Source organism: Mandrillus leucophaeus, unplaced genomic scaffold, assembly GCF_000951045.1.
Source record: "Mandrillus leucophaeus isolate KB7577 unplaced genomic scaffold, Mleu.le_1.0 Scaffold535, whole genome shotgun sequence".
NCBI lineage: Eukaryota > Metazoa > Chordata > Mammalia > Primates > Cercopithecidae > Mandrillus > Mandrillus leucophaeus.
The window spans coordinates 1,167,136-1,178,221 of record NW_012105753.1 but is presented as its reverse complement, the minus strand read 5'-3'; the positions used below and the strand labels follow the sequence as shown (position 1 = coordinate 1,178,221).

Sequence of the window (11,086 nt, the reverse complement as noted above, 5' to 3'; positions counted from 1 at the left end):
AAATTATACTTTAAGTTCTAGGGTACATGTGCACAACGTGCATGTTTGTTACATATGTATACATGAGCCATGTTGGTGTGAAGACAAACATTTTTAAACACTACACAGACACATACAGAATGGTTCTATATTTTTAAAAATTATATATATTTGCACATGTGTGTACATACATCTATAGTACACATATACATACACATGATGAGAAGTAAAGCTCTGGAAAGATATTCATCAACTATCAACCTAAAGGTTGGGAGTGCTCCTGAACAAAAGAACCAACATCAGATTCTGCAATTAATACAGTACCTCTTGAATCACACAGAAAAAGACTAAAGAGATGGCACAATTACAGGGTGAGGAAGAAGGAGGGCAGAGACATCACATGGGAAGATGAGTTTGCTACAATGGAAATCCCTAGGTTTTGCATGAACCCACAGAACTCCTAAGAAGGCAGGACATGGGCTAGCCCATAAGACTATTGTATTAGTCCGTTCAGGCTGCTATAACAAAATATCTTAAATTAGTAATTCACAAATAGTAGAAATTTATTTCTCATAGCAGTTCTGGAAGCTAAAAAGTCCAAGATCAAGGTGTCAGCAGAGCACCAGTGAATAACCAGTGAAGGCTCACTCTCACTGGTGCAAAGGGGCCAAGGCACTCCCTTTAACCTCTCTTATAAGGTCACTAATCCCATGCAGGACTAAGTTATGCAGTGCCCACATGACTTAATCATCTCCCAAAGGCCCCAGCTCTTAATACATTGGCAATCAAATTTCAAAATATGTATTTGGCGGGGGGAGTGGAGGGCGGGGGGACACATTTAGACCACAGCAACCACTTAACACACTACAAAAAAAGTAATATTGGACTCAGTTCAGGCTGAGAAAACCAACTGCCAGGGCATCAGCAATTGGAATAGTGCCAAAGATCAGATCAATAAGGATATTAGCAGTTCTAGCAAGCTGAGAAATAATCACAAAAAAGCAATATACTATCCCATTTTCACTAACAAGCCTCTTTCAGGAAAGCGGACCTTCCTCCTCTCTAGCAACTACTTAGTAATTAGCATGTGTATCTTGTGATATTAAAAGTAGGCACAGGGAGGAATAGGGTTTTTAGAAATGAGAAAGGTGTGGAAGCCCTGAAAGAGAGACTAAACTGGGCAGCGACTAAGATTTCAATACCCAAATGAGTCTGAAATTTATTGGACAAAATCTATCAAATTGGATTCATCTTAAACTTTCCCTGCTGCAAATAGGAATGAGAGATTCAAGTGAAGAAAATAAACTAAAGAGAACCTTAAGACTGAATATATCTAGTAATTATTTAATCATATGCATTTCAAAATGGTAACCTATAAGGAATGAAAATGAAAGGTATTAAAGTAAGACTTTCACTTTTAACTGTATATATTTCTTTATACCTTGATTTTTCATTGTATCCATTTATGTATTACTTGTTAATTTTTTTCTTTTTTTCCTCAAATGCTGGTTTGGAGATTTTTAATTTTTAAAAAATGATCTCAAACGTTTAATTTCTAAAAATCCAACCACTTCATGAATGTCTTCTATGTGATATACATTTAAAAAATAAAAACATACATAATGTCCCTGCACAAAAGTTTCCTTCAAAGGTCACATTATAAATTCTTTTTACTTACTAAATTAATAACATAATTCAAAACATGCAAAACAATGCTCAAAAAAACTTTTGAATTAAAAATAAAGACATAGGAGATTCCTGATTCTGGTGTCATCTAAGATGCTGAATTAGTATGATTGTTGGCTTCCTTTCTGTGGGGAACAGACAGAGAAGTGGAGACCACCACGGAAAATCTCGAGTTGGAGGGCCTGTTTTGAACTGGGGTTTGTGTACCTGAAGTGATTTTGGCCAAGTGCAGAAGGCCTGTAGAGGAGGAGGGGATCAAAGAGGGTGAGGAACCTCCTGGGGTTCTGTTCTTGCTTCCCATCCCATCTTCTTCCCCATCCCCAATTGTACTGGGACAAATAGGGCCTACCTATCCATAAGGCAATTTATACTTCTGGTCTAGAAATCCTCTGGAGGAAAAAAAAAAAAAGAAAAATCAGGGCGGCAATGCAAGCCCTATGCCATAAAGTGTGGAGAAAAACAGATGGTAACTCACTGATCACAGGCAGTCTCTACCTCACCTTCAAACCCCTAGGGCTAAAGAATTTCACAATCTAAGAAATGATACATCTTAATGTTGCATTTTCCTTTTAATCAGAGGTTTTAGATTTCACTTTAGGGATCATTCTGTGGGTAACTGTGGTTTTCTAGTGCCTGGGGCTCTCCACCTCATAGCTCAGTTACACCCTCAACTCCCTGAGCTCCTTCGAGCTGACCAGACTGGAATGGGCCTTCCCCAACATGTACTGCCAGAAAGAAAAGCTGATACCGCCAGGGGAAAATGAGTTCACAGGCCAAAATATTAAGACATTCAAGGAACACAAAGACTCAAAAAAAAAAAAAAAGAGGTAAAGGAAGATAGTAACAATGTAAAATAATAACAGCCGAGTGCAGTGGCACACAACTGTAGTCCTAGCTACTTGGGAGGCTGAGATGACAGAATTGCTTGAGCCCCAGAGTTTGAGACCAGCCTAGGCAAAACAGTGAGAACTCATCTCAATAAATAAATACATATGTACATACATACAGGAAAACAGGCCAGGCACAATGGCTCATGCCTACAATCCCAACACTTTAGGAGGCTGAGTCAGGGGGATCACTTAAGCCCAAGAGTTCAAGATGTGCCAGGACAACATAGCAAGACCCCATCACTACAAAAAAATTAAAACATTAGCTGGGTGTAGTGGCTTGAACCTATAGTCCCAGCTACTCAGGAGGCTGAGGTGGGAGGATCACTAGGGCCTAAGAGGTCAATGCTGCAGTGAGCCATGATTGCTCTACTCCAGCCTGGGTGACAGAATGAGACCCTGTCTCAAAAATTAAACAAAACAAACAAACAAAAAAAACAAAAAACAGGAAAAAGAAACGAACACAAATATTAGGTTGGAAAAATACAATTGATAAATAGCAGGATGAATACATTTGAGGAATCAATAGCCAATTCAGATAATCATATTGATGATATTTCCCAGAAGGAAGAAAGGACAAAAATTCAGGAAATATAAAGGAAAAACTAAGAGATTTGGAAGACAGATTCAGAAGTGCTAACATTTAAATAATAAAAGATCTAGAAAAGAGGGAAAGAATAAAGAGATAAAAAAGAAAGATTTGAAGAAATAATTAAGATTCATTTCCCAGAAGTATAAAAAAAGATAATGAACTTTAGATTTAAAAGGTCCATAATGTGCCCAAAAGGAGAAATCAGGAAAAACCCAGTTAGACACTGTATAGAGAAATATAAGACTATCAAAGTAATCGAGAAAATTCTAAAACTCCCAGCCAGAAAGAGCACATAACACATAAAGAAATAAGAATCAGAGTGCCAGCCAGGCGTGGTGGCTCACACTTGTAATCTTAGCACTTTGGGAGGCCGAGGTGGGTGGATCACCTGAGGTCAGGAGTTTGAGACCAGCCTGGCCAACATGGTGAAACACTGTCTCTACTAAAAATAAAAAAAAAAATTAGCTAGGCATAGTGGTAGACACCTGTAATCCCAGCTACTCGGGAGGCTGAGGCAGGAGAACCACTTGAACCCAGGAGGTGGAGGTTGCAGTGAGCCCAGATTGCACCACTGCACTCCAGCCTAGGTAACGAGAGTGAAACTCTGTCTTAAAAGAAAAAAAAAAATAAGAAATGATTTTAAAAAGCATAGTAAAATTAGAATAAACAAAAATAAGTTAAGATTAAAGAAACATATCCAGGTATCAATTACTATAATAAAGTCAACTATTGGCCTTATTCTATTTACAAGTCACATCTTTAAAATTGAGACATATGCTGTTTATAAAGAACACCTGTAATATAAGAACAAACAAAGATTAAAAAATGAAAAAAGACTTATGAAACTAATACTAGTCAAAATAAACTTAGCATACCTATATTAACAGACTTTTAAGAAAAAATTATTAGAGAAGGAGAGGATCATCTCTACATAATGATATGTTTACCCCAAGGTTAATAATAATTTAAAATATATATGCACCAAATAAAATAGCCCTAACATATAAGATGCAAAATGTTATAAATAGCAGGGAGAGAGTGCACCACAGAGGAAATTTTCAACTCATCTCCCTTAATTACTTAGATAACTGCCACAAAAAGTTGGCTAGACTATATAGAAGATCTGGACAAGACAATTAATAAGCTTGATCTGACCATTAAAGAGTTCTGTATTCAACAATTAGAGAAAATGTATTTCTCTTGTACTATGCCATTAAAAACAGCCTTAAAAATATCGCTTCTCAGTCTTTTGGCTAGGATCAAGTGTACAAAAACCTTAGTAGGCCAGCTGTGGTGGTTCACGCCTGTAATCCCAACACTTTGGGAGGCTGAAGCAGGCAGATTACTTGAGGCTAGGAGTTTGAGACTAGCCTGGCCAACATGGTGAAAACCTGTCTCTACTAAAACTAAAAAAATGTAGTGGGTATTGTGGTGGGTGCCTGTAATCCCAGCCACTTGGGAGGCTGAGACAGGAGAATTGCTTGAACCTGGGAGACGGAGGTTGCAGTGAGCTGAGATCGTGCCACTGCACTCCATCCTGGGCAACAGAGCAAGACTCGTCTCAAACATACATACATACCTACATACATACATACATAAATTTAATAAATTTTAAAGAATAATATAAAAATAAAAATGTCTACCTATTACATATTTAAGTCAGAAGTTAATAAAAAGTTAAACTAGAAATTCCCTATATTTTTGAATATTAAAACACATGCTAAATGACTCACAGGTTAAAAAAGAAATCATAATGGGAAATTTAAAACAAACTGAATTATAACGAAAAAAATACTTCAGCAAAAATAGAGTGGTAGGCCAGGCGCGGAGGCTCACATCTGTAAACTCAACACTTTGGGAGCCTAGGCAGGCAGATCACTTGAGGTGAGGAGTTCAAGACCAGCCTGGCCAACATGGTGAAACCCTATCTCTCCTAAAAATACAAAAAGTTAGCTGGGTGTGGTGGTGGGTGCCTATAGTCCCAGTACGGGAGTATGGGAAGCTGAGGCAGAAGATTTGCTTGAACCCAGGAGGTGGAGGTTGCAGTGAGCCACAATTGTGCCACTGCACTCAGCCTGGGCAACAGAGCCAGACTACATTTCAAAAAAAAAAAAAAAAAATAGAGTGGTACTTTAAGGAAAACTTACAGCCCTAATAAGTGTATTAGAGAAGAGAAAAGCCTCAAAATTAGCTAAGTATCAACTTAAGATGTGTAAAAAAGAAGAGGATACTATCCTAAACAAAATAGAAGAAATCATAAAAATTAGAGAGGAAGCCAACAACAACAATAAAAATAAAACAAAAATACATTGCTGATCTTCTGATCAATAAAACCAAGTCAGTTCTTTGATAAAAATAACAAAATAAGACAAACCTCAGGCAAGACTGGTCAGAAGAACAAAAACACAAATAATACAGTGGTATCAGAGAATATGAATAAATTTAAGATAAAAATATTCAAAACTTCTACAGGGAAATTTGCAGAACTTTATTATAAGATGTCACAAAAAAATTTAAATAAACAGAGAGATATAGCAAGTACATGGTATTAAATCTTAATTTTTTTTTCTTTTTTTTTTTTTTTGAGACAAGGTCTCACTATGTTGCCCAGGCTGGTCTCCAAACTCCTAAGTTCAAGCTATCCTCCTGTCTTGGCCTCCCAAAGTGTTGGGATTTCAGGTGTGAGCCACCATGCTCAGCTCTAAATCTTGGTATTTTAAAGATGGCATCCCTTCTCAACTTTATAGGTACAATTCCAATCAAGATCCCAACAAGTTTTTCATGAAACTTGATAAGATGATTCTAAAATATATATGAAAGAGTAAAGGACCAAGAACAGTCAGGCCACATCTAAGAACACAGAGGGGAACTTGCACAATTTGATATCAGGATTTATGAAGCTATGGTAATTAAGGCAATCTGGAACTGGTACAACAATATACAAACTAACCTACAGTATAAAATAGGGATTCCAGAACACACACAGTTACTTTAAACCTGATTATATGACAGACGTAGCATTTCAGACCAGTGAGGAAAAGAGACTAATCAATAAAAAATGGTTACTATTCTAGCAAAATTGGTAATTAAAAAGAAAAAGATGAAACCGGATCCCTACTTCACACCATATACGAAAGAAAAAAAGAGTCAACTTCAAGTGGACTGAAGATTTAAATCTCATAGCCACCAAAACAGCATGGTACTGGTATAAAAATAGGCACATAGACCAACAGAACAGCATAGAGAGCCCAGAAATAAAACCAAATACTTAGAGCCAACTGATCTTTGACAAAACAAACAAAAACATAGAGTGGGGGAAAAAACCCCTATTCAACAAATGGTGCTGGGATAATTGGCAAGCCACATGTAGAGGAATGAAACTGGATCCTCGCCTCTTGCCTTATACAAAAATCAACTCAATATGGATCGAGAATTTAAATCTAAAGCGTGAAACCATAAAAATTCTAGAACATCAGAAAAATCCTTCTGACACTGGCTTAGGCTAAGACTTCATGATCAAGAACCCAAAAGCAAATACAATAAAAACAAAGATAGGCTGGGCGCGATAGCTCACGCCTGTAATCTCAGCACTTTGGGAAGCCGAGGCGGGCGGATCACGAGGTCAGGAGATCGAGACCATCCTGGCTAACATGGTGAAACCCCGTCTCTACTAAAAATACAAAAAATTAGCCGGGCGTGTTGGCGGGCGCCTGTAGTCCCAGCTACTCGGGAGGTTGAGGCTGGAAAATGGTGTGAATCCGGGAGGCGGAGCTTGCAGTGAGCCGAGATTGTGCCACTGCAGTCCAGGCTAGGGACAAAGCGAGACTCCGTCTCAAAAAAAAAAAAAAAAAAAAAGAAAAAAAGATGGAACTTAATTAAACTATTAGTAAAAAGCTTCTGCACAGCAAAAGAAACAATCATCAGGGTAAACAGACAACCCACAGAGTGGGAGAAAATCTTCACAATCTATACATCTGACAAATGAGTAACACTCAGAATCTACAAGAAACTCAAACAAATCAGCAAGAAAAAATCAAATGATGCCATCAAAAAGTGGGCTAAGGACATGAATAGACAATTCTCAAAAGAAGATATACAAATGACCAACAAACATGAAAAAATGCTCAACATCACTAATGATCAGGGAAATGCAAATCAAAACCACAAGGCAATACTGCCTTACTCCTGCAAGAATGGCCATAATCAAAAAATTCAAAATTAATAGTTGTTGGCAGGGATGTGGTGAAAAGGGAACACTTTTACACTGCTAGTGGAAATGTAATCTAGTACAACCAGTGGCAAACAGTGTGGAGATTCCTTAAAGAACTAAAAGTAGAACTACCATTTGATCCAACAATCCCACTGCTGGGTATCTATTCAGAGGAAAAGAAGTCATTGCACAAAAAAGATACTTACACGTTTATAGCAGCACAATTCGCAATTACGAAAATATGAAACCAGCCCAAATGCCCATTGATCAACGAGTGGATAAAGAAATTGTGATATAGATAGATACACACACACACACACACACACACACACACACCCCTCCACACACACACCATGGAATACTATTCAGTCATAAAACGGCACAAATAATGGCATTTGCAACAACCTGGATGGAACTGGAGATAATTCTAAGTGAAGTAACTCACGAATGGAAAATCAAACATTGTATGCTCTAATCGTAAGTGAGAGCTAAGTTATGAGGGTGAAAAGGCATAAGAATAATACAATGGACTTTGGGGACTCAGGGGAAAGGGTAAGCGGGGCGGTGAAGGATAAAAGACTACAAATTTGGTACAGTGTATACTGATCAGGTGATAGGTGTAGCAAAATCTCAGAAATCACTACTAAAGAACTTATTCATGTAACCAAACACCACCTCTTCCCTCAAAAAATTATGGAAATTAATAATAAAGATTTAAATGTCAAAAACCAAACTGTAAAACATTTAGTAGAAAATATAGGTGAGTAATTTTAGAACTCAGCATAGGAAAAGATTTTTAAGATAAGATATAAAAAGCACTGTCAAAAAGAAAAGATTACAATAAATATGACTATTTTAAAATTAAGATTTTTATTTATCTAAAGATATCTTAAAGTAAGTGAAAAGACATGATCTGAGGAGCAGATATTCACAATATACATAATCAACAAAGAATTAATATGAAGAATACATAAAGAACTTCTATAAATAAAAGAAGGTTATAAAGAACCCAATAGTAAAATGGCTAAGAAGAAACACATGTAACTAATAAACACATGAAGAGTATTTTAACATCACTGGTGAGCAGAGAAATGTAAGCTAAAACCACAATGCAATCATCTTACACTCATTTGAATGAGTTGCTCTATAAGATCTCTTATACTCAGGTTGAATACAAACTGATAGAGCCACTTTGGAAATCAATTTGGCACTACAATCTAAAGATGTGTGAAGTATCTTCATATGCTGTAATGCAGCATTTTTATTCCTAGAGTAATAGTCAAAAGAAACCTGTACATATCTACAAGACAGTACAAGAATATTCACAACACCCTGTTCACAGTGGTAAAACTTAGAAACCCAAACAATGAAAACAATAAACTATAGCATGTTTACAAAATATTATACAACAGTCAAAACAAATAATCTAGACTAGATTTAAGAACAACAACATGGATAAATTGTAGCAACATACTAACCAAAAAAAGATAAATTCCAAAAGATTATATACAGAATGACATCATTTTAGTAAGATCTAAAAAAACTAAAAATTTTATTTAGCTCTTTAGGAATTCATTTACATAAATCTATACACAAAGGAAAGAAAAATGTTGGTGTGTGCAAGGATCAAAATGATAATTACCTTGGGTTTGGAGAGACCAGATTAGGTAGTGGGGTTAACTTAAATGTAGGTTGGTATAAAGGTACTAGATTTTGATTTGGTTTGTGGGCTCACAAATGCTTATTATATTATTTTAAATAACTAAGTAAATAACTAAATGAAAGTGAGCTATGTGAGGACCAATGACTAAGAGTAGGTCACAAAATCACAAATAATGATTAATCCAACTTAGTGCACCTAAGGTCCTTTAAAAACACTCAATGCTGGCCGGGCATGGTGGCTTATGTCTATAATCCCATGGTAGCCAAGGTGGGTGGACCACCTGAGGCCAGGAGTTCAAGACCAGGTTGGCCAACATGGTGAAACCATCTCTACTAAAAATACAAAAATTAGCTGAACTTGGTGGCATGCACCAGTAATCCCAGCTACTCGGGAGGCTGAGGCAGAATAATCACTTGAACCCAGGAGGCAGAGGTTGCAGTGAGCCTAGATCACGCTACTGCACTCCAGCCTTGGCAAGAGAGTGAGACTCTGTCTCGGGGGGGAAAAATGTTTAAAGGATTTTATTTCCAAATATACAAAATTTGGGGTTCAATGTTGCCAAATTACATAGACAATAAAAGAAGCATCAACAAACTTATTATTACGTATTTTCGGTTTATTTTTGACATTAAATCAGGGCACAGTTGATTCAATATACTTACTTATATGATTCCAAGAACTAATTAAATGTTTTTGGTATCCCTTTTAATGAAGTTTTTAAAAAGCCCTAACATCTTAAAATGTTTTTTAGAAATGGTCTAATTTATTATACAATTAGTTTATATATAATACATAGTACTATTAAATTATACTTTCAAAATTTAATATAAAATTCTTTAATATAAACGACTTATACAGTTGTATGTAATGGAGATAGAAGGCTAGATTGAATCACCAGTATGATCAGATCAACTCACTTTTGCTATAAGCTGAAGAACTTTCCTTCCGACTCAGCTTAAGATAAAGTTTGGTTTTTGGTTCATTATAAAACTCAGGATTTACAGTAGTAAACTTCTTTAGTTTGCCATACTGTTTTCTCTGAAAATCAAATCCTTTTCTGAAAAGGTAATAAAAAATAAAAATGAATTGTAATAATATTAAGGTGCAAGTTTTTTGAAAATCTTTAAAATACAGTATGAAAAGAACCAGGTTTTATATGTGTACCTACTTTCATACATGTATACAAAATATAAATATATTCTATCAAAGTAAGAAAATAACAACTCTCACAGAACTGTCATCAGTTTTAGAAGAGACTGAGATAGAAAAGTATCTGAAAGATAGAACACCTCATGTGCTTTTTAAAATCTTTAAATTTAATTTGTTTTATTGGTATGTAATAGTTACACATACTTTAGGAGTACATGAGATCTCCTGGTATCTTTACACATTGTGTAATGATCAAATCAAATCAGGGAAACTGGGACATTCATTACTTCAAACACTGATCTTTTCTTTGTGTTGGGAACATTACAATTCTTCTCTTGTAGTTATTCTGAACATACAATAAATTATTAACTATAATTTCCCTACTGTATTCCTTTTTCTTTTTTTTTTTTTTACATTTTAACCAACCTCTCTTCATTTCCCACCCCCTTTTCTTCCCAGCTTCTGGTAACCACCATTCTACTCTCTTACGTCCATGAGATCTGCTTTTTTAGCTCCACATATGAGTAAGAACATGCAATATTTGTCTTTTGGTATCTGGCTTCTTTCTTTTTTTTTTTTTGATACTGATTGAGACAGAGTCTGGCTTTGTTGCCCAGGCTGGAAGTGCAGTGGCATGACCTTGGCTCAGTGCAACCTCCACCTCCTGGGCTTATCCTGTTTCAGACTCCCAAGGAGCTGGAACTACAGGTGCAGGCCACCACACCTGGCTAATTTTTTTATTTTTTGTAGAGACCAGGTTTCAAGAGACAAGGTTTCATCATGTTGCCCAAGCTGGTCTTGAACTCCTGTGTTCAAGTGATTCGCCCACCTTGGCCTCCCAAAGTTCTGGGATTACAGGCGTGAGACCATGCCTGGCCTTTGGCTAATTTCACTTAACATAGTGACCTCCAGTTGTTGCA

General features: G+C 36.4%; 1 protein-coding gene across 1 annotated transcript in view; it reads right to left on the bottom strand.

The window, feature by feature from the left end:
* Positions 1 to 11,086, bottom strand: part of ZGRF1 (zinc finger, GRF-type containing 1) — a 102,901-nt gene that overhangs the window by 33,313 nt on the left and 58,502 nt on the right. Inside the window, exon 16 of the mRNA XM_011997288.1 lies at positions 9,935 to 10,074. Within this exon, the coding sequence (XP_011852678.1) occupies positions 9,935 to 10,074 (140 nt within the window). The remainder of the gene's footprint in view (positions 1 to 9,934; positions 10,075 to 11,086) is intronic.